The 23224-nt window shown below is 41.8% G+C and overlaps 2 protein-coding genes across 2 annotated transcripts; one reads left to right on the plus strand and one right to left on the minus strand.

Annotated features, from left to right (window-relative positions):
• Positions 1–376: 376 nt before the first annotated feature.
• tnni3k (TNNI3 interacting kinase) lies at positions 377–10930 on the plus strand. The gene is made up of 25 exons (XM_047050059.1): positions 377–491; positions 885–993; positions 1174–1259; positions 1397–1494; positions 1718–1828; positions 1962–2060; positions 2215–2353; positions 2500–2644; positions 2845–2949; positions 3037–3131; positions 3368–3517; positions 3650–3736; positions 3864–3920; positions 4093–4185; positions 4924–4981; positions 5058–5252; positions 5667–5771; positions 5868–5920; positions 6072–6124; positions 6327–6459; positions 7597–7706; positions 8927–8986; positions 9190–9356; positions 10425–10504; positions 10665–10930. The coding sequence occupies exons 1-25, from the start codon at positions 452–454 to the stop codon at positions 10739–10741; spliced, it is 2505 nt and encodes an 834-aa protein (XP_046906015.1). The 5' UTR covers positions 377–451; the 3' UTR covers positions 10742–10930.
• A 688-nt stretch (positions 10931–11618) lies between these two features.
• Positions 11619–22981, minus strand: erich3 (glutamate-rich 3). The gene is made up of 15 exons (XM_047049452.1): positions 22765–22981; positions 21766–21859; positions 21488–21613; positions 21320–21391; positions 20946–21074; positions 20034–20192; positions 19729–19929; positions 19428–19608; positions 19133–19319; positions 18447–18676; positions 18127–18276; positions 17446–17877; positions 16406–16540; positions 15420–16318; positions 11619–15278 (listed from the first exon to the last, which is right to left on the minus strand). Exons 1-15 carry the CDS (start codon positions 22782–22784, stop codon positions 12843–12845), a joined length of 5451 nt encoding a protein of 1816 aa, XP_046905408.1. The 5' UTR covers positions 22785–22981; the 3' UTR covers positions 11619–12842.
• Between the last annotated feature and the right edge of the window lie 243 nt (positions 22982–23224).

Genomic DNA, 23224 nt, shown 5'->3' on the forward strand with positions numbered 1-23224 from the left:
ATTGTCCTTTTCAAGTTCGGTTTTCTTGTTAGTCCACATACACTGATCATTACTGCATTCCACTGCTGCCTTATTGTGAGTAGGGCAGTTCCCTGAGTTATGCAAACGTTTAGCTATTTCCTGACACATCAAGGCCATTATGGTATGCCGATATCCCTCCTGAATATAGAGGTTGTGTCACATTTGCACTTAAAGAACAGTCATGCCACCCAAAGGCAAAACCTGGAAAGTAAGTATCCAATGCTGTTTAAAAAAAGGCTCATATTCATATCACACGCACAAATACAGAGGGGATCAGTTGTCATAGTTGTCTGACATTCCAGTGAAAGAAGTTTATTTTTAGCCCACAATCCCCCTTTATCTGGCCCTATGCTATTGTGACGGAGACAGGGGTAGTGTTACTGCTTTTCCACTCTTGTTCACCAAATATAGAACATTAGAAAAGAGTTCAATGGGAAATTATAAATCACGGCCGACTCAGACGTGTACAGGTAATAGCATGGTGTCTGTTTGTGGATGCTTGAGTACTTTGTTATCGTTTGACTTCTATATAAGGACCTGTTCTTTCAACAGGCATGGGCTTAAAAAAATTGTCCATGAGCTTTTGCTGCCATGTTTATCAAATCGTTTGCTATGGGTATTTAAAAAAACTTTTTTTTAATCATTAAATTGACTTCAATATTTAATATTCTTATGCAAAATATACAGTAACATTCAGGCATGAACAAGTGTTCATGGAAACGGGAAACAGTAGAAGCTTTACAATGGCACGTATTATGAGTATTTTGCATTCATGTGCAACACATTCGACATTCTGTGCTAAATGTTATGCTGGGACGTGTATATGTTTACACGGCTAACCTTCACCCATCCTGCCTGTGAAGATGAGTGGAAGAAGAAGGTGAGTGAGTCCTACTCTGTGATCATTGAGAGGCTGGAGGATGACCTACATATCAAAGAAACGGAACTCTCAGAGCTCAAACACGTGTTCAAGTAAGAAACTATGAACTATCCATGGAAGAATAGTTGTGTTTATTAGTTTGATGTTTCATCATTTGATCATTTATCATAAATAAGTTTAACTTTCACTCATCACATTTCTAAATGTAATTTGTGGATTTTGTTACGTAAAACACTGATGAAAGCTAAAGATGTTTGTCTAATTTGTCTCAGCTCTGATGAGGCTTTCCAGAAGGTGAATTTGAATTACCGTACAGAGACTGGGCTGTCCCTTCTACATCTCTGCTGTGTATGTGGTGGTACGTACCAAGTTACCTTTCTAATAATAACCCTCTAGCAAAACATTACAGTGTACTGCGCTTTGGACCCAAGCCTTCTTGTTATATTTAGATTTAGAGGTGTGGTGCTACATTATCCCATGTATCTTAACGACCAGGAAACAAAGCTCATATCAGGACCCTCATGCTGAAGGGCCTACGTCCATCTAGACTCTCGAGGAATGGATTCACTGCCCTACACTTTGCTTCCTATAAGGTGAGAAGTCAAGAAGGACATTTACCTTGAGAACTGAAAGCCTTCATGAAAATGTCAGACTTCAAATCAATGAATTGGTTCTATTCTTGTTTGACTTCTGGTAAGGTGAGCAGTCTCTATTTCCCCACACGGTGGAGCGCAAGCTGCATCAATAAAGCTCAATTTGTGGTGTATTGTGTCCCAACAATACTCGTGGTTCAGCCCCAGCTGTGTTCTCTCCTAGGACAATGCAGACGTAGTTACTGCCTTACTCCATGGAGGGGCAGACATCCAGCAGGTCGGCTATGGAGCCCTCACTGCCCTGCACATAGCTACTGTAGCTGGGCACCATGAGGTGGGCACCACCCCATTCCAGGCACAAGAATACAATTCCATGCAGCTGTTGATGCACATAATTTTTTTTAAATGTAATTAAACTTTTATCACACACTTTGGGCTGTGGTTCTAATGACACTCTCACTGTTTAGGCTGTGGATATTCTTCTCCAGCATGGAGCCTATGTCAATGTTCAGGATGCAGTGTTTTTTACACCCCTGCACATAGCAGCTTACTATGGCCATGAGCAGGTAAATTTGACTTTTGTCCCAATGAGCTGAATTGCTGAACATCTCTATCTATTTGGCCCGTTTTGAAGACCATTGTAAAAGCATTCAAGCACGCTATCTCTTTTTCCAAGACCATGACTACGGAGATGTTTCAACCCTGCTTTAACTGTTTCAGGTGGCAAAATTGTTGCTGAAGTTTGGAGCAGATGTGAACGTGAGTGGGGAAGTTGGAGACAGGCCGCTTCACCTGGCCGCAGCCAAGGGCTTCCTTGGCATCATCAAACTGCTCTTGGGGGAGGGAAGTAAGACTGATGGTGAGAGTAGGGAATTCCAAGCCTGATATGGGGGAATCATAACTCATCATTTATAATAATGTGATAGTATTCATAATAGTGCCTCATTGGATGTAACAGCCGAATAACTAGTTCCTCATCCTCTTCTTCCTCCTCAAACATCAAAGTGAATGCCCAGGATAATGAGGACCATGTCCCTCTGCACTTCTGTGCACGTTTTGGCCACCAGGAGGTGGTGCACTTCCTTCTGCAGAGCAACCTAGAGCTGCAGCCACACTCAGTCAACATCTATGGAGACACACCGCTCCATCTGTGAGTTGACACATTTTAATTTAACAAATGAATCAATCATTAGTCACACTGTTTGTGAGATCAAACAGATTGGGGATTAGTTTACAGAGTGGGCTCTGGGGTCAAAACAGTCTGAGAGGTGTAAATGTAGATAGAAGCTATCCACATGGTAGAAGATTTCTGCATGTCTCCAATGTAACTCTTATCTACTGTGCCGTCAGAGCCTGCTACAATGGCAAGTCTGAGGTGGTGAAGGAGATTGTTCAGCTGTCCGGTATGGAGAGTCTGTCCAAAGAGAACATCTTCAGTGAGACTGCCTTTCACAGGTAGACCCTGTTACAGAATTGGCATTTAACTTCCCCACGCATGTCCTTTGCTCTGAGGTCATGTGAGTGTTTGCCTGTGACCCACAGCGCCTGCACCTATGGTAAAAGCCTGGAGATGGTCAAGTTCCTGCTCAGCCAGAATGCCTTGAGTATTAACCACCAAGGCAGAGACGGACACACAGGTGAAAAAAATACCTTTATATGCATTTCCCATCGAGACACATTTAATGCAACACAAATCACTCATTAAGGTCTACACGGATGAGGGACTGGGTTAAATTTATCCATGGTGGATAACCTTTGAACCTAATGATGCTTGTTTACTCTCCCGATAGCCAAACAAGCAAATATTATGACCACGTCATCTCATGAGTCAACAGTTGGCCCCGTCATCAGCCTTGCACCTCGTTCCACTTAGGCCTGCACAGCGCTTGTTTCCATGGCCACATTCGCCTAGTGCAATTCCTGTTGGACAGCGGGGCAGACATGAACCTGGTGGCCTGCGACCCCAGCAGGTCCAGCGGGGAGAAGGACGAACAGACCTGCCTCATGTGGGCCTACGAGAAAGGTCAGTCACTGTCACTAACAGCTGGGCCTGGCCAATGGAAACTTGCACAGTGTTTTGATTCGGTACTTGAGGGACGCTGAAGCAGAGGTTTCTAATGACCCTTGTGTTCTTCTGTGTGTTCTTGTAATTCAGGTCATGATGCCATAGTGACTCTGCTCAAACATTACACACGCCCCCAAGATGACTCTCCCTGCAATGAGTATTCTCAGCCAGGAGGGGGTAAATTATTCTAGGCTATATCCACTGGTGCTGTCTATCCGTTTCCACATTGACAGGTTGGAGAGGTGGGGCCCTAACAGTAGATTCAACAACATGTTTGGTTTGTGTCTCCTGTCATCCCTGTTAGATGGCTCCTACGTGTCAGTCCCATCTCCCCTGGGCAAGATCAAGAGCATGACCAAAGGTAGTGGAGTGAAGCACAAACTCTCCCAAAACATCAAATCCCTGTCAACTCAAGTCTTATTGTTGCTAAATCAACTGTTATCTTGAAATCTACTAAAGAACAATTATGTGTTAAGGGGAGAATGGATGACTTGGTGTGCATTCAGGTCTTAAAGACAATGTTGTCTTCTCAGAGAAGGCAGATGTTCTTCTCCTCAGGGCCAGCCTCCCATCCAACTTCCACCTGCAACTCTCAGAGCTGGAGTTCAATGAGATCATTGGCTCAGGTAATTGAGGTTGTATTGTCTAGAGTTTAGAGTGACCATATGTCTTTCTACACAATAGGTTTTTATTAATGGTCACCAACAAAACTCAACAAAACTTGTTCTTGCTCCGGCCTTAGCTTATGGATGTTCGGCAGCGTTGCCACAACGGACCAAATGGCTTTGCTCGCATCTTTCTCCGCCGCCATTACGGAACTACAACACAAATTAGCGCACTACATCAACGTCATCGTTCTCAGCCACTACCTCTGTTCGCTGATTGGCCGGTAGAAAATTAACCGGAGACATCTGACCAGACCTGGTACAGAAGCAAAATGAAAATTGAGCGGAAGTACGTAGGAAGGCAGAGCCAGGCTATAAAATAAGGGGGAACAAATATAATATGGGGTGTAATTTCTACATTGTTCACGCAATTTAGATGTAACTGCCTTCAAATTAAAGATGAAAGTCTACACCTAAAGCACATTTCTTTTTTGGAAATTTTGAAATACTTATCCAAACAATGTCTAAAAAGGACATTTGCAGAATATGAACTTTGTAGAGTGCCGGTTCTTGGGATAATCGAGGGAAACTCACTGCCCTAAAAACGAATTCTAATAAGTGGATACACACACACACACAGAAACTCCAGAAAAATCTTTTTTTTTTTTATTGATTCTTATTTTAATGTGACTTTTTCAAAAAAAAAAAAATCTGTCATGGAGGCATGACAATTAATAGTTCAATGTTTTTCTCTCACAGGGTCATTTGGAAAGGTCTACAGAGGCAAGTGCAAGAGTAAGGTAGTTGCCATCAAAAGGTAAATATATTGACACTACTTTTCTGTCTCCCATTAACGGAACCATGAGTCTTTCAACCCTATTTTTCATATGTAGGTATCGAGCCAATACTTACTGCTCCAAGTCAGATGTGGACATGTTCTGTCGAGAGGTCTCAATCCTCTGCCGACTCAACCACCCCTGTGTGATTCAGTTTATGGGGGCGTGTCTTGATGACCCCAGCAAATTTGCCATTGTCACCCAATATGTGTCGGGGGGTTCCCTTTTCTCCCTGCTACATGAGCAGAAGAGGTGAGGATTTGTCACACACATTCATGTGCACCGCTATAATACTTACGTAAATGAACCCGTCAATGACAGTGATACAGATCCCTAAACTACGTCAGGTTATGGAGCATCTAATGAGAAGACAGCCAGGGGTTTTGCCTTAAATGTTGCAGGACGAAAGGCATTTGTTTGTGCTGTGATTCCCAAATTGCTATTCTCTGTTCTCATAATGTATGACTTCAGTCCTTCTTTCATGGCAGTGTATCCACACTATTTGCTCCTTCTCCCCACTTCCTTATTGATCCATATGAAGTGTAACTGTGTAGGTGCGGTCTGTAGACTGAGCATATTGATCTGTATAAAGTGCTGTCAGTGATTGGCGACAGCCATTGATTCACTTCCAAGTGTTTGTTCCTCTAATGCTGTGTCAATGGACAGGATCATCGATCTGCAGTCTAAGCTCATCATTGCCATTGACGTGGCCAAGGGCATGGAGTACCTGCACAACCTTGTCCAGCCTATCATACACAGGGACCTCAACAGGTTAGTGGGGACTGCAGCCAGGACTGTCACTTAATCTGATAACTAAATGGATGGGGTGATATTGCTATAGTGATTGGTGTAATTTGTCTTTTTCAGCCACAACATTTTGCTTTATGAGGATGGACATGCTGTGGTGGCTGATTTTGGAGGTGAAGCTTGACAGGGGTGTTGTATATGATGTAATGATATTGAAATGTACTAAACAACACAGAGTAGACATTGCAGTGTACAGCTATTCAATATTTATGAAATGAACCAGGCAATGTAAATGTGTCAAAAATGAACCCGCTTTCTTCTCAGAATCCCGATTCTTGCTGTCTGTAGATGAAGACAACATGACCAAGCAGCCGGGGGTTAGTTTTTCCTGCCTAACAAGAAAAATGCAACTTAGAAGGATTTTTATCAGATTAAGAATGTGTTTCAATATCCTGATACATTACAGAACACTGGACCTTCAGTTTAGCTATTACTGCTCCTACGAGGAAGTCATGTTCTGCCAGGCGTAGCGTTTTGTGTCACTAATTGGATCATGCTGTTGCCTGTGTTGCTTTCTAGAACCTTCGTTGGATGGCTCCAGAGGTGTTCACCCAGTGCACCCGCTATACCGTCAAGGCCGACATGTTCAGCTACGCATTGTGTCTGTGGGAGCTTCTCACAGGAGAGATCCCCTTTGCTCATCTCAAACCTGGTATTTCTTGAATTCATATTTGCACAAGTACTGTATGAACACACATGCAAAACTCCATCCAGACATGTATACAAACAGATTTGTTAACTTTTGAGAACGTCTCTGGACCAATAATAACAGCGTATTGGTCTAATTATAATTCTAGTATATAAGAAACACTATTGTAGAATCTTTGAGGACCAGACAGTAATCAGAGCAAGTATGTTGTAGTTGCTTCAGGCATTACACACAGTATGAGTATATTTACCAAAAACAAAATACAAAAAAAAAGTCTATGCACATGGAGTACATCTACTAAGTCCTCAGGTTTGGTATTTGGCTCAACATCTCTGTCTTTCACTGATTTCAACATGTTACTTATCATCATCGTACAACTAGCATCACCATCTTAGGACAGTGACCACTAATGAGATGGCAAAACCTCATCATGATGTGGGAGATGTTGATGGGTCACAGACCTCAGGAAATCAACGCACATAAACATTTCATCTACGTACTGTGGCGGCAAAATGAGCGACACAACACTGGAGAACACAAAGACTTTGAATACTGAAGTTCATTTGGAGAGCGCATTGGGGAAGGTTAGGGAGAGTTCCGACGGTGTTTGTAATTAGGCGCTGTCTCTCGGGAAGAAGAGTGGTTGCCAACAGTCTGTGATGCCTGGGCAGTTGGGCAACTCCGGTGAAATCTTTGTACAGACTACAGTCTCAGGGCTCGTGCAGGAATTAGTCCACCTACCAGTTCTCGTCACACACACCTGTCAGGCTCTTTCATGGCAGAGCTGATCTGGAGTGATTGGGGCCAGGTGTGCCTCATCAGTCTCTGCCCGACCGCCCTCGCTTTTTTTCTCCTCCTCCAGGGTCCTTGTGCTCGCTGAGTTAGGTGAGTGGGGGGCCGCTGTCGGTGGTCCTGACCAAGCTGTTGCGGCCCCCTGATTGTGTGCTGAAGTGATGCAGACACCACGCATTCCTCAGCAGTCAGGGGTTTGAAATTTAAATAGATGACAAATATATGTTAATATGAAATATTGTATGTGGATCATGGATTTGGGGCTGTCATTTTGAATATCTGTAAATATCTACTGTATGTGTCTGTACTACAGCTGGGTTCTGGATTAACTTAATCTCTTCATACCAGCTGCCGCAGCAGCAGACATGGCCTACCATCACATCAGGCCTCCTATTGGCTACTCCATCCCCAAACCCATCTCCGGTCTACTGATGAGAGGCTGGAATGTATGCCCAGAGGTTGGTGCCACACCCCTTTATCCTTAAAGCTTATCTCACAGATCTCAATCATCCCCACAACATTATTTGATGTGGCAGCATTAGCATAACACCTGACCTGAGGCGTTTTTTTTAGGCTGTGGTGATTGCTGAGTCTGCTGCTAGCTCAGGCGGATGAGGCTTTAATGAATGGAACAGCCTTATTCCCCAATGCTTTAGCTATCGCATGACTCCACACAATCGACGTCTCATAGAAACAAGTCGGTCCCCCCTGTGGTGGTTTGTGATGAAACCTATGGATGGAAAATGTTTACAACCTCTCATTACAACCATCATTAGACAGTCATGCATGTTGGTACAGTTTACCATACTTCCCAAGGTGAACCTGTCTGTTTGCTAGGGTTGCCAACCAACTGCCTCTCTTGACAGTAAGATGGATTTGCTTATGGACATTATGGATGTGCTTTCATCCACATACCAGCTCAGATAATTTTATGTTTGGATTCTCTCGTTCTGTCCGAAACTGTATCAAGGCCTGTTCTTTTTTCAGGGTCCTGCAAAGGCAGAGGTCTGAGATTGGGTTTTCACACATTCATCATCGCAAGGCTCTGAGGGTTCTTCACACAGTTAATATGTGACATGTGTATAAGATGGAGTATAAGAGCACATAGTTGTTTTAAACTTCTTGAGACTTGCAGTCCAGGCAGATGATTAGAGGTCTTGTAAAAGTATAGTTTTTCCATAGAAAACACATAGGTTATATGTAATGAATGTAGGTTATGAATATGAAAGTAGGGCATTTCAGACTCAGAATATTTTTTTTATTGCCATGTAAGTTAACACAAACACATAATTTACTGTGGCAGGAAGGTGCATACCATAAACATATACGAATCTTAAATTTGAGAAGAAAAAAAACGTACAAAAAGCAGAAATAGATAACAATGCACAAGAGTTGAGAGCTGTGTTCCTTTTTGGGTTTTGTTGAGTGACAACAGCAGGCAGATGCCATGTCTGTTGAGAATATATTATTAAACAAGGCCGATGGTGGGTCTGTCTTTGTTCGCAGTAGAGAGAGAGAGTGCACAGGCAGATCTGAAGCCAGCCTTCCTTTGAAGCACAGTTCACCTTTGCTTCATATGTGGGTGGAGGGAAATGACCCGACAGAGTCAGAGAGAACACAGCTGTGCTTTGGTGTTTGTATGTGTGGAGCTAATTGTTATTTTGTCTATCTGATTCAGGATAGGCCTGAATTCTCTGAAGTGGTCACCAACCTAGAAGAATGCCTGTGTAATGTTGAGGTATGCTGTGACCTTCCAGACCTTACTATGCAAATAAATAGTATGTCAGAGGGACTCTTCAGTGAAAAAGCATACATTTTAGAAGTTGATAACTACAGTATCTTCTCTGCGATCGATCACGAGTGTGTTTCTAGAAAATTCTGAAGAATACCGAAATTTGTACATCTCTGTGTGTGTGAATGTTTGTGTGCCTCACTCCACAGCTCATGTCCCCAGCCTCCAGCAACAGCAGTGGCTCCCTGTCTCCCTCCTCCTCCACGGACTGCCTGGCAAGGGGTGGGCCAGGCCGAAGTCAAGTGGCGGCGCTGCGCTCACGTTTTGAGCTAGAGTATGCTCTCAATGCCCGTGCCTATGCTGTCTGGACACAGAGGTACTGAAGACTCTTCAATCTCAACACAGGCCTAAACAATACAGCCAGAGTGGCTCAGGAATAGTCAAAGAAAGAGGTTAAGACTTATGCTCTATGAGGGCATGGTGACCTGTGGGTCTTTGTGTTATCATGGCAATGTTAATAATTTCAGAGACCCATCCATGACTTTGTTTAGTGTTCTGGGCCAGGAATACAAAACCCTCGAGACCTCATGTCTGGGCCTGTAGTGGTAAACAGGAGCTTTGTCCAAGTGATAGGAAACTCACTGTTTATTGTTTGACCAGAAAACGTGTTGAACACTTCAGATACTTTATTGCAAGAGTTAGGAGTGAAGTTGCCTGGAAACAGTGCAAGGAAAACAAGCCGCCAAATGCAATAAAACATGCATGGCATTTTCACTAAAGGCCTCCACTGGTGTCTGGCCTGTGGGTGAGTGCACTTCTCTGCTCAAGTGTGTGTGCAGAAACAATAGACATAGAAATCCTGGTAACAGTCTCTATGGACACAGTAACTAGAGGTTGACTTTATGCTGTACTGCTAAGGTGCCTTACTGACAGAAATTCCCTGGCAGTGGATCAAAAATGACATCAATGTTGTATCCGCTTGCATCGAAAGTGAGAGTGGTTGTCAGCTTCTAGTTTATCATGTTACCAAAACTCAGGTCATGTTAGATTTAGCTGTGGACGTCAGACATGTCTATCCCATTGCATCAAAATCAACCTCATGAATCTTTAACTTTTCAGAGGAGTCATTGTACAAAATATGACCCAATCAATTGGGCTTACAATGCAGCACTTCAGATATTATGTTGTCATTGCTGCACTGTCCTATCAGCGGAATTAGATAATATTGTAGTTATGTTATTGCTGTTGTCATTGTTGTACTATTGGTTGGTAAAAATACAATTTTTTTTTACAATAACCACTGAAATAGTTTGAAATGTGTACATACTTGTTTTGATTTTCAATTTTCAATTCCTAATTAAAGTATTTATTAATGTCATAATATTCATGTTTAATGTTCAAGTTAAGAAGATTTAATAGAGTTAATTATTTAATTTCAATTTAGTGAGGAACGACATTCTTCACAAGGATCATCATTGGAGGAACTACGGAAGAATATGCAGTTTCCCCCGATTGACCGAAATGGTAGGTTTAACTCAAACAACATATCCCTTTTCCTTTTTTATTGTAAAACATCATATTTTGAACACATTTGATGGAGTGCAGTTCATATAAGCACTATGATTTGTGCTGTATGTGGCTTAGTTAATGTTTTGTTGTGACTGTTTTATGCTTTCTCCCTTAGGATATGTGTCTGATCCCATGAGCACTATGCGCTTCCACTCATGCAGCAGCAATGGCAGCTTTGAAGATAACAACTAATAGTGATAGGAGTTCCACTAGAGCAACAACTTGTACTTAGTAATACCTATATATACTACACAATATATATATATAGCCACACTGATTTTAGTGTTTATTCCTTCACCAGACAGCTCTCTACAAATGAACTGTTTCAATGTATGTTCCTTCTGTCTTTTTCTTTTGTAAATAATGTTTTAAATAGTGCTGTCAAACGATAAAAATATTTAATCGCGATTAATCGCATTAATGTCATAGTTAACTTGCGATTAATCACAATTAATCGCACATTTCTATTTCTATCTATTCTAAATGTCCCTTGATTTCTTTTTGTCCCATTCTTTTTTCAAATTTTAATGCTCTTATCAACATGGAAAAGTGGTTCGGATTGCTTCGTGCAAATATTTTTTGTTATTGAAAACAACATTGCAATCGCCTGGCTTTGACGAGGGGGCGGAGAATTTGCATCATCTGTGTGCTTGGCCATCAAGTGGTATTTCAGACTGGACGTGCTGCAATGATAGCTCATTTTACAACGACAAAACACACAGATCACTTTGGTCTTGTCAATGGAACCATTTGGCAACTTTTTAAAAGTAAACTTTCCATTCAGAATCTTATTGGCATCCATTTCGGCGTCTCGCGCTCGCCATCCACTCAAAACGTAAAGTTAACCTACTACCAGAGAATGTCTCATATCCGTAAACGGACTCTGCTACTACGCTTTAGCCAAGCCAAACAAGTGTGTGGCGTGCCTGTTATTTTGTTTCCGGTCTAGCTAGATCCGGTGTGGTGTTGTAGTTTTTCTAACTTCGGTAGTTGTTGCAACAGCATGTGAAAAAAAACTACAAAGTTTGCTAGGCCAAAAAGAGCGTTAATCGCGCGATAAAAAAATTGACGCCGTTAATTTGGGTTTGCGTTAACGCCGTTAATAACGCGTTAAACTGACAGCACTAGTTTTAAATCATGATGAATTTCATATTCAATATGACATATTTTCTTTTAAAAGTGTTTCAGTATAGAGACTTTACTGTTTGAAAACGTTATTCTTTATTCTTGTCAAATGTATACAATTGATATTTTATGTCACGTGTGCATGACACCAAGCACAATCCCAGTGTGATGACTGTTATCCTTTTTTCAAATTCAAACAGTTGCATTTCGAAATCATTTATAATTTTGAGATTTTATTTTCCATGTAAACGATTAACAATCTTCACACAATCATTCAGTATAATTAAGATATTTTGATAGAACAGTGTAAACAAAACAAACTCAAACTGACTTTAGAATGAATGGCAACTGAAGAAAAAAGATCCACACATTTTTTAAGAGGTAGTGTTAGCAGCTAAATATATTGACACAAAACAGCTCTCACTTTCCAGTATTTTGAAAGTAACAGTTGATGATTCTTTACCCATTTATTGCACTGTTACTCTAATAATCTCAGAATAGTGGTTGACTTGTGCAAACAAATGCAAAATTGTCTGTATGATCAAGTAATAAGCGCCAAAAAGCCTTAGTCACTAGTATTTATAACTTAAGGTAAACCATACTTCAGATGTGCTCTAAGAAGTATGTTACGGTGCCATTGGCAAGCTGACCTCCAGTAGGTTCAAAGGCTATGAATTATTTAATTATCTGTGCAGAGTGAGTGGAGTAGTATCTACTTACAGGGGGCTGGTAACATTGTGCTGGATACCTCCACAAGCAAGGCCTTGTTACTTTGACAAGGGATATAGTGTGCGGTATCGTAAACATTCTGTCAATCTATTTAAACTTGTAAACAAACTACTTATTGTAACGTTGTTGAAGGGAAGATACTTTTTGTATGCTTTGACAATTCTCCATCATCTCCGTCAATTCTCAATCACTCCACCTGGTATTCTAATTGTTTTTAGTTTGATTAAATCAAGGATAGGAATTTATCATAAACCGTAGACTGTTAACCATGTTAGTATCACTTGGAAGGATATGATCACTAAAGAATTTGCTGCTCATATTCATCTGATTGTAAGTGCTGTAGAAAAAGAGAGACTTCCATCAATCACTTTCAAATACTTTACAGAAAAATCGGAAGAAAAAAAACTACTTACCAAGACCTTCATGTGAGCTGTGATCTCTAATAACCAGTCTCTGCCCGTGCAGTAGTCAACAGAGGGTAGGACGTTCGGGCAAACAGTGAAGACTCACCCACTGAGAAAGTGGTCAACCCATCTTTACCAAGCGTCTCCTTATGGTCACCAATCAGCTCCAGGTCTTTGTTGTCAACCCTCCCACTTTCATCTGGATGCCTCACACTCTGCAAGTCCTGCTGGCTACCATTTTTAGATCCAGTAGTTACTGTTAAATCTGTAACTTCAGTAACCTCTGCACTTTCTTGCTCCTCCGGCTCTTTGAGATCTTTGGTATCAACAGACACTCTTGAAATGTCCGTAAGATCAGGTTTTGAGAAACGATCTGGACTCTCACGGCTCTCTTGTGGTTCTTCCTCAGTTTTGCAAAGTGCAAGCAGGTCAGTTATCTCCTCTAATGTTGCTGGTTGATCATCAGTGACAGATTGGTCTTTGCTCTCCCCAACCTCAGCTTGATTCTCACCCATGTTGTCTTTAACATTATTTGCTGACAGATCAGTACCTGCTAGGCTTTCCACTTCGTTTTTGGAGACATCTGTAAGCTCAGTCTGCACGGGTGTCTGATTGTCTTCGGCTGGCGTTGCTGTTTCTTCTCTGCTCTTGTTTTCAGCCTCAGAAGTAGGTGATAGGTCAGTGACCTCCATCTCTGCTTTCAACTCTTCAGTGGGCCCAGTTTCATCTGGTTCATCCTGTTTCGAGTTGTTACTCCTAATGCCTGAGTGTTTGTCCGTCACTTCGATGTTCGTGTCGGAGTAGTTTTCCTTTTGGGCTTTCGGATGTACTGCTTTATGGTCTATATCTGCCTTTTCATAATGGATGTCATCTTCAACGTTCTGCTCTATCACCCTCAATCTGTCAGGACTCTCAGACACATTTGTAGATTCTAACAAGATAGCATTAGAATTGGACTGGCTGACGGCATCATCTGAGGTCACCCTCTTCAAGTCATCCAAGGGTTCAACAAATGTCTCAAAGTACTTAGAGGCCTGATGCATGTTAACCCAGTTTGACACAAGATCCCTGTGGTCTTCTTTCTCCAAGGTTTCTGGAGTTAATGCATGTTCTTGGGTCTCAACATACTCAAGAATATTAGCTTCTCCATCTGACACACGGCTCTCTTTGTTTAGATCTGTCGCCTCCTCCTGCTCTGTTTCTGCTTGAGGTTTGTGCACAATACTGGCTCCTTCCTCAGAGGGCTTGCTAGCCTCTTCTATGGACTCGTCTCTCTTATTTGGCTTGTCTGTGTTGGAACCTGTGTCACAAGGTGGGTCGTGTTCCGCTTCAGCTTCAGAAACTAAGTCCGATTCTAACTCTGGGGTTTCTGAAGTCTGAGATTGTAACACTGAGGAATCAACAAGTACTTCTCTCACATTTGTGTTCTCATTTTCATCCTGGATGTTCCGATCTTCTATTTTATCTTCATTTTCAAGAGCAGTTTCGCCATTGCTTTTATCGGTATACATTTTTTCTTCAGGTTCATCTTGAAGTTTCTCAGATTCCTGTTCTTCTTTGACTGCTTCAGCCTCTTTGAGGTCAGATGTCTCAGCTGTAGACTCCGGATTGTGTTCATCTTCAGCATTCAGAGGTTCTCCAAAGTCCATTGTGTGTGCAGCCTGGGCAACCTGTATATCTTCACATTTTGTTTCAGCCTGGGCTTCTCCAGCATTTTCTCCATTTTCCTCCTTGTTGAATTTGCCACTAGCTGCTTCTGGTTCATTGCTTTGTTGGACTTTTGTCTCAAGTTCGTCATCACCATCATGGATTGTAGATTCTGTCCCTTCTTTCTGGGGTTCACTCTGAGGTTCACAGATTGTTGCTGGCTCACCTCTGTCAGCCTGTATTTCACTGTCATTTTTGTCTTGATTATCCTTGCTCTCCTCTTTGACCTCAACACCATTGTTCTCACTATCATTTTTGTCTTCATCGGGTTTTTCGTTTTCAATGTTTTCAAAATCTAGAACTTTGTTGCTGATCTCTGACTTTTGGTCACTCTCCCTAGTTTCACCCTCTTCTACTTGTATTTCCATTGATTCATCTGTCTTCTCAACCTTTTCCTCAAACATGTCTGCCTCATTTTCTTTCTTTATTTCAGTTTCAATATCTGATGAACTAGCTTGCTTGTCATTATCTGTTTTTTTGTCATCTGCCAATATCTCCTCAGCTTTTGTCACAGTGTCTTTGTCAGGTTCTTCTCCATCACAGGATCTGTCATCTCCAACCTGTTTATCCTCCTGTACCTGACCCTCCTCTATCTTTTTTTCTTTCTTTTTTTCATCCGTTCCAGGTTCTGCCACCTTTTCTGTGTCCCCAACTTTGTCTGCTCCCTCTACAAAAGCTTCATTAGGGTATTCTACCTCACTTCCCTTCCCTTCAGGATTGTCTTTGTCCTCCGCTATTTCTGCATCTTTCACCTTTTCATCCACCTTACCCTCAAAAGGTGGATCCTCATCCTCAACCTTGTCATCCCTAAACATTTCTGCATCCCCTGCTTCGTCTTCATTGTCTTGTATATAACTTTTTTCTGTGTTTCCCACCTCAACATCATCAGTCCCCTTTTTTTCCTCCTCACTAACACCAATCCTTTCTTCATCTATTAAGTTATCATTCACAGTTTTGCCTTCATCTAGTTTATCACTTGTGTCTAATACTACAGTTTTCTCTTGTTCTCCAGTACATTCTGTTTCTTTTTGGTCTTCCTCAGGCTCGTCCTTTATTTCCTCAAGTGCATGTTTACTATTCTCATCAGTGTCTGCTGTCTGTTCAGCATGAACAGTTGTGTCTCCACTTCCCTCGGATGAGCTGCTTGAATTCTCTGCTTTGGTTTCTGTCTCGGTGCCTCCTAGCATGTCCTGCTTGTCTTCTTGCTTCTCTGTGTCAGTTACAGATGTCTGTTTATGGATGGTAGCCTGTGGCTCCACCAAGGGCATTTTCATTTTCTCTCCTTCACTCTCTACCTCAGGTTCTGCATCAGCTGTTTCTGCTGTTTCTCCTTCAGTCTTGCTCTCTTGTTCTGGAGCCCCAAACTCGTAATTTTCACAGTTTTTTGTTTTGACAGCCTTTTGTTCTGGTTTATGTTGTACATTAGGTTTTTCTGTCGTTTCCTGTTCCTCCTCCTTTTGGTCTTTCACTGTAGGGTCCTCAACGTCAGATGCTTTTTCTGGCTCGTCTGCCTGAACCCACTTAGCCTCATCGAGAATAATTTCTTTGCTTTCTTCCTTCTCTGTATCATCAATTACTAGATTCCTTTTTAAAACCTCATTTTTCTCACTGGCTTCTTCAGTTTTCTGCTCTGACTCTATCGCAGCTTTATCATCCCCAGTCTTCTGTTTTGCAACAATATCTCCTTGTTCTTCTAGTACACTTTGTGAAGTTGTTTCTTGAGCACTCTGTTCAGCTGTGTCCTCACACTTCACCTCAAATCGTGTGATTTGCCTCTTCATGGTAAAGGTCACTGCAGCACCACCTGAAAAAGTTGGATAAATGTCATTGAACAATTACAATTAAAACTCAATTTCAAAATATTGTAAATGTGTTAGAATGTTGCTAATACCAGTGCTACCCAGTAGTTGGGTTTTATTTGCTGACTCTTCTTCCTCTTCAGTGCTTGTGTCACTAAGCTCTGGCTCTGAACTGCACTGGGCCTCCTTCAAAATGGCTTCCACTAGTTTCTCCTGTACAGACTTGGCTTGGATCAGGCATGAGAGAGACATAGGTGTAAAGGAAGCAGTACATGCAGACTTTACATTACCATAAGTACATGCAGTGCTAAAACTTGTATGTTTTAACTGGAATATTACGAAGAAAAATTATGTCGAAATTACATTGTTTGAACAAAAACAGTGATTGGACATTAGGCAGAACAAAAGGAAACTGAACATCAAAGACTTGCTTTAATCTTCACAAGTGCAAATGTTCTGAAGATTTAACAAAATATGCATACAGACAAGCATGCAAATAATCTACATGCAGAAAGCAAATGAGGAACAACAAGGAAAAGAATACAAGCATTATTCGATTTAATTTTGGTTGAAAATAACAGACAAATGTGACAGAGATAAAAGACATCCACAATCCTTGCCTCAGTATTTCGTAGACTCAACGGACAAAGACAATTTGTTGATATTGATTGGAAGTGATTAAATAAACAAAGAGGAATACAAATTCTACAAATGGCACTGTTAATGAAACACAAGTCTAGAAATACTGGCATTCATTAGGACACAAACACGGGTTCAACCATGATTTAATTAAACCAAAAATACATATTTATAAATGAAAATGCGAGACTCCAAGCAAAATACACACAAGAGAAGTTTGAGACATGAAAATAGATCATTTTCACACAATCTCAGATGGATCACACATGTGCACTTTTTCCACCACCAAAATCAAGACCTCTCTTTTCGATCTCCTAATTTTTTTTCTTCTACGGCATCAAATCAATATGACTAAACTTGGTGACAGAAACGTGTAACTAGTTATTCTGATGATGGAAAAGGCCACAGAGAGAAACAACACAATGGATTTCTCACTCAAGGAGGCAGTCCTCCACCTCAAACCTCTGGGTGTGAAGTGGCAGAGAATGCTTACCCCTGTCTTGCTCCTCCTTTGTCGACTCATCTACTAGTTTCTCAGTTTCGTTTTCCTTCACGGCGCCAACTGGGTCCTCATCCCCATTGCACACCGTTTCTGAGGGTCCGCTGTCGTCCGACAGTTCGGGATCGGTCCTCCGTGGGCTGTGTGCAGGACTGTCCTGTGTCCCCGTGTCCTCTCCTGTGGGGCTGGTGGTGGTCTGGGGTGGGGTTGGGGAGGTCTCCTCGTTGGTGGTGGTGTCCTCTGTTGATTTTTCATCTTTCTCTGCTGCTCTGTCAGTTGTGCTCTCATCCGGATCTTCCTGGGCAACCTCCTCCTCCACAAGGTCTTTGGACTGGACTGCTGGCTGGTCCTCTTCAGCCTCTGCCTCAATCTCACTCTCTTCACTATCAGTGCTGGAAGAGCTGGCTGAACAAGACCTCTTCTCCTCTGCATAAAGAAATTGTGAATTTGGCAACAATATGAATGGATCAGATGAATGAATGTTTCGGATGGATTAACTGACAGGAATGTTATTTTTCCTACCGGGTAATGTTGACTTTTAAAATGTTCCTTAAAAGTGTACCTTTCCTATTTAATATATTTAGAACACCAGCTGTGAGTCAGGATATCCGCTTCTATAATGTAATAAAAAAAAGCAGCACATACTTTTATTTGAATGATTCAAGTTCCAATTACCTTTTTCCTCCACCTCACTGTCCAATTCGAAATGTTTTTCTTTTTCCTCCTCCTCTTTCTGGAGGGAGGGGGAGGGACCTTTTCCGTCTTTCTTCTCTTCTCCATCCTCAACAGGTCCTTCTTCATCTGCCTCAAAGTCCTCTTCATAGTCTGTAAGAGAATGTATTACTCCTCTATGACCTTTCCAAACAAAAACAAACTGCATTTATGTTAGATGAAGCAAAATGTTGTTTCATCATAATGACCACTGCATGTAGTCATAGACAGCATACATATTGCATCGCCATCTTGGTTATCCGTTTTTTTTTCAGCCACAGTACCATCTTTGGTTTGGTCCTCAGATGTAATCTCTTCTTTGATCTCAGTCTCCATGTCCTGTGGTTGGCTGGAAGCTAGGTCAGAGCCAGGGTCTGCCCCAGCTTGCTCCTCTTCCACCTCTGGGGCATCCTTGGTTGTATCCTGGTGGGTGGCAACATCTCTCCCAACATCCTCTTTTACTCTTTTGGGAGGAGGGGTGGGCTTCTTGTCCAGTCCCATGGCTATGATACACCTGGAAATCCACAAAATACATACTTTAATACTCACCTTATATGCCAAAATCTCCGATACCATAACCTTTTGGGTTGGAAAATAAAGTTGTCCTGTCCTGAAATTTTGTGACACATACAGAACATTGTGAATTAACTGTATATGGATCCCCGTAATTTCCTAAATCTCGATGGAAAGTTGCAGTCTGAGACCAACTAGGCAGATGTGTGCTGTGTTTTACTCTGAGTGCTGGAGGTTAAATTGATAATTAACAAGCACTTAGCTGCAACCACCTTCTGAACACGCTACTTAATCTTAAATGCTTTTACAAAAGAACATACTTACAAAAGAGTCCATCCACAAAATATTAGCAGAACAAAATGTTGATTTCCAATGTATTCATAAAATTACCCTACTCTAATACACAATGACAAAAAACAGTATACCTGTATCAACCAGGTTAGAGGTTAGGTCTTACTTGTAGCAGGGTGAGGCCCCCTCCACATTTGAGAAGCCAAAATGGCCATGTCTGCCGCCTAGCCGTGAGCCCTTCCTGTGTTTAAACTCACAGCAGGAGCTGAGACGCTCCACCTGCAACCCATTGAGGAAGAACGTCAAGCTGAAGGGGAAGCCACGATGGCGGCGTGACACAAACTGGAACGTTTCTATCCGAAAAAAAGGGAAAGAGGGTCAGTTTTGTATTTATTTTTGACGCAATGTTAAGTATCTTGGATTTACTGTTAGATGGGCCAGAAGCAAGCTTCATTACTGACCTCCCTCACTGAGTTTCCCCTTGTACACACACAGGTTCTCCCCTCCACAGTGCTGCTGGAAAACCTTTACCTCGTCCCTCATGTCGATGAAGTCGTGGGAAAGGTGCACGGTCTTTCCAAAGAACATCATGCTCACACACACTTTACTTTGTACCGCGGTGGTCCTGAGCACCGGAGACTCCTGGAGAACAACACCACATTTTATGGTTGAGTCATTTTAAAGTGATGTGCTTTAATGACATTTGTAAATTCTACTGTTCGCAGGATGCCCTACAGGGACCACTATGCACTGTGTACACACCTCAGGACCACAGGGGGCTGTGGTGGGGCGCAATCTCCGACCTCTGAGAGTGCCACTGGGGGTGCCCTTCAGCCCCCTGTCCTTCCTCTTGATGGAAGGGGGCACTGGGGTCACAAAGTTATTGATGACTGGAAGACGGTAGGGGGATATACCACGGGAAAATTCTGTCACAGTCAAATGCTTCTTGGAATCTTTATCCATCTGAGAATGAAAATAAACAATACAGTACCCATATACAATATTCCTATCTAGATGTATCTTTTATGTCTGAGTGCATATTTGTGTGTGTTTGTTGATGGTCTCACAATGAAGTTGAATCGCTGGTCGGTGTCATTTGAGGAGTCCTGGTGCATGTAGGGGGAGCTACGTCGGTGGGAGGCAGTGATGCTGTTACTGTGGATGGGCTTTAGACGCACTGGTCTCTGCATCTTCCCTGGAGCTGTGTTGGGCCTGGAGGAGCCAGGCTGCAAGACACACAAGAAACCTCAGTTACTGAATACTTGTTAACATTTAATGGGCATGTGTCAATTATGGGGAAGTGTATACTGTATTGATAAACTTCTTGTGTGAATGTATGTCACATGAACAAAGTAAACACATTATCCTGTGCTCCATGTATTACGCCTTTGTATGTGTGGAAACTTTCGACAATATGGTACTGCAGTGAACAAGCCTCAACAAGTCAGTGTTATGTTTGCAGGCTTATCCAAGAGGGCCCACAGTAAACAGAGCCATCAAACACAGGAAACCAAAGCATGAGGACATTCTCATTTGTTTGCTCTTCATCATGTGTTTACTCAGCCATTTAAGGACTGGCACATCTAATGTTTCAAAAGCTGACCTAATGCCGTTGTAATCTCTCTCATTAGCTTTCATTTGCTTATATTCTTATGGAAGCATGAGAAAAAAGTGCTCTTCAAACTGTCTGATCAGAATGTCAACACAAACTTGGCAACTACAGTATCTCAGTATGCACAGGCAGTTGGTTTCAAAGATATAATCCATCAACGATTGAACGTAATTCCTTTTAACAGAGAGATAGCTGTCATTATGTACATTAACTGTTTATGCTGACATCTACCAAAATAAATAACAAAGGTGTAAGAAAGCTTAAGAAGTACTTTTAACCTGTGCCAAATTTGAACTATTTTGTTATCTATACCAATCCAGTCTCTTTCCAGACCTTGCTGGGAGTTTTCCCATACAGAGTGATTTACCGATTCAGAGGACTCAGAGTGGTCTCCCTCTGGCCCAGAATGCTGTGTGTGGGAGGCCCTGGGTCCCGTTGGGGGGCGTGGAGACAGGATGTGGATGACTTCTTCTTCATACCTCTTAGAGCGGTCCACCTAGTGACAAGACAACATTGTTCAATACTAAAGGTATGATTCGGCACCATTATTGACTGCGCCTTCTGATCAACAGTACATGAGACATATCAATCAACATGTACACGTTTGGGTGACAATTAAATCAAAGTTATCTTATCAGCAGTGTAATCATCTGTGACAATAACTGTGGAACTACAATAATGCGTGTCTGCCAACCCTTGATACAATTAGTGAAGTAGAGGACGAAGAAAATATGTCACTACCTTAATTTTATGCACTCTCTCTCTTCTGGCAAACTCCTCCAACTTTCGCTTGATCTCTATCTGATGGACACGCTGTCGAAGGAAGGGAAAGAGAAGCGCATGCTTCATGCAATAAGGCAGACGAAGACCATCAATCACTGGATCCGGAGTCAGGTGTGTCTCCCTCACCTCCATATCCAGCACCTTGTGGAAAATGGCTTGGGCTAGGCATTCACGTACATGTCTCTGGTGAGCCCTCTGGATCAGCTTATGCCTGTATTCCTTGTCTGGGACGATCCTTCCACTCCTGGTGATCTAAAATAATACACTGACTACATTAAAGAAGCACCAGGGATGACTGAAACAGTACATGAGACAATTACATTCAATTACAGCACAGGCTGGACTGATTGACTAACGTTAACACTGAAATCAATGTAATCATCATCTGCCAATCTGACACATACCAGTCCAACTCTTTGAAGATGTCTCCTGATCCTAGTGTTATTGAAGTACCCGGTGAGGTGTTTATCAGTGAGGCTGTTGTAGGCTGAAAGAAGTCTGAAGAATAGATGTCAATGTTAAAAAAGAAATTCTCACAAAGATTTTCAGTTCTTAAGATGAAAGTGTATCAAATGTGTATGGTCCACATCTGCAATCAAACCAGATGTGAGATTTTAGTCTAAAATTCTCTTGAGGATATGACAATACAATAAGGCTCAATTGACCATTATAATTAGATGTTGAATGCTGTTGACTGTTTGACCAAAGGAAACCATTACAGGGTTGTTGTTTTCTTAATTAACTAGACATTGGTGGTGTCAGGTCTCACCTAGGATTCATTCAACTTAATACCTGTTTGCTTTTTCCAACCAAGATTTGATTTCCTGGACTGTTTGTGAGTGGGACAACAAGATCTCTACAACTACTCTATAGGGTCAATTACAGGTGTCTGATTTCCTTGGGAATTTGAGGGGATGGATAGCACACAATCCAATCTCCCTTTTGTAGTCTACTGACTTATTTGTCCCGTTCACTCTCCCCATATACTGTAGTTTACCGGAACTGGGTCACTAGAACAGTATTATTTATTAAACTGCAGTTCGAAAGTTCTGGCAAAGTATATGAAGTGAGCTGATTTCCATACCGTAAACTACAGAAATACAGTAATTCATAACTGGAAATGATAACTCAGCAATTACTGTAGGCTACTGTAAGGCTACATAGTGCTATATTTTAATAGAGCTATAGCAGTATATACACCAGTAGGCTACTAGTATGCATTTAATTCAGTAAGCACTAGCTCTGTGCAATAAACTATGAAGAAGCTATCACTACGTATTCGGATATTTAAATCTTAAACTTTTTCATGATCTTACCGAATGGTGGTTCAATCGAATAATGCCAAGGCAATTAGCAAACTGTCACATAAACCTGCAGAATATCACTTAATGAACGGTACCTACCCGGGATTGAGATGACTCATGATTCTCGCAATTGCAATTCACGGAGCTTTCCGGGTCTGTAAATTGTCAACTCGGATTATATAGCTACATATGAGATACGCCAGATATAATTTCACCACACTACTATTCCATTGCCAACTAAAACGTTAGACTAGCTGTTCGCTGTCAGAGACTGTACAGTTCTTGCTACACTTCTTCCCGAGTGGAACTGATGACATTCTCCGTTGCTATGGAAAGTCACGTGATAATGCTATCATGCAGGTTGGTTTCCACTCTACAGTTCTTTTTTATTTTCTGTGGGATAGGTTCTTCTGGATTTTTTCAATGTATGTTCGAAAATGGTTGTGTTTAGCAACAATAAATGCTCGCATATTCAATCATCGTATGTCTTTAATATTTTTCACAGCTGGATTACAGCCCCAAAATATATTAGAATACCCTACCTGCATGGTAACTGTTG

The sequence above is a fragment of the Hypomesus transpacificus genome, chromosome 26 (assembly GCF_021917145.1).
Source record: "Hypomesus transpacificus isolate Combined female chromosome 26, fHypTra1, whole genome shotgun sequence".
Taxonomy (NCBI): domain Eukaryota; kingdom Metazoa; phylum Chordata; class Actinopteri; order Osmeriformes; family Osmeridae; genus Hypomesus; species Hypomesus transpacificus.

What these genes read in the sequence shown, in the direction of transcription:
- erich3 (XM_047049452.1), bottom strand. Translation starts at nt 22,784, where the DNA reads ATGAGTCATCTCAATCCCGG. An exon ending in ATCTTCAAAGAGTTGGACTG is followed by an intron (nt 21,614 to 21,765) that starts GTATGTGTCAGA and finishes GTATTATTTTAG; the next exon opens with ATCACCAGGAGTGGAAGGAT. An exon ending in GGGGCCTCACCCTGCTACAA is followed by an intron (nt 18,677 to 19,132) that starts GTAAGACCTAAC and finishes GTGGATTTCCAG; the next exon opens with GTGTATCATAGCCATGGGAC.
- tnni3k (XM_047050059.1), top strand. Translation starts at nt 452, where the DNA reads ATGGGAAATTATAAATCACGGCCGACTCAGACGTGTACAG. An exon ending in TCTCTGCTGTGTATGTGGTG is followed by an intron (nt 1,260 to 1,396) that starts GTACGTACCAAG and finishes CTTAACGACCAG; the next exon opens with GAAACAAAGCTCATATCAGG. An exon ending in AAGGTAGTTGCCATCAAAAG is followed by an intron (nt 4,982 to 5,057) that starts GTAAATATATTG and finishes TTTCATATGTAG; the next exon opens with GTATCGAGCCAATACTTACT.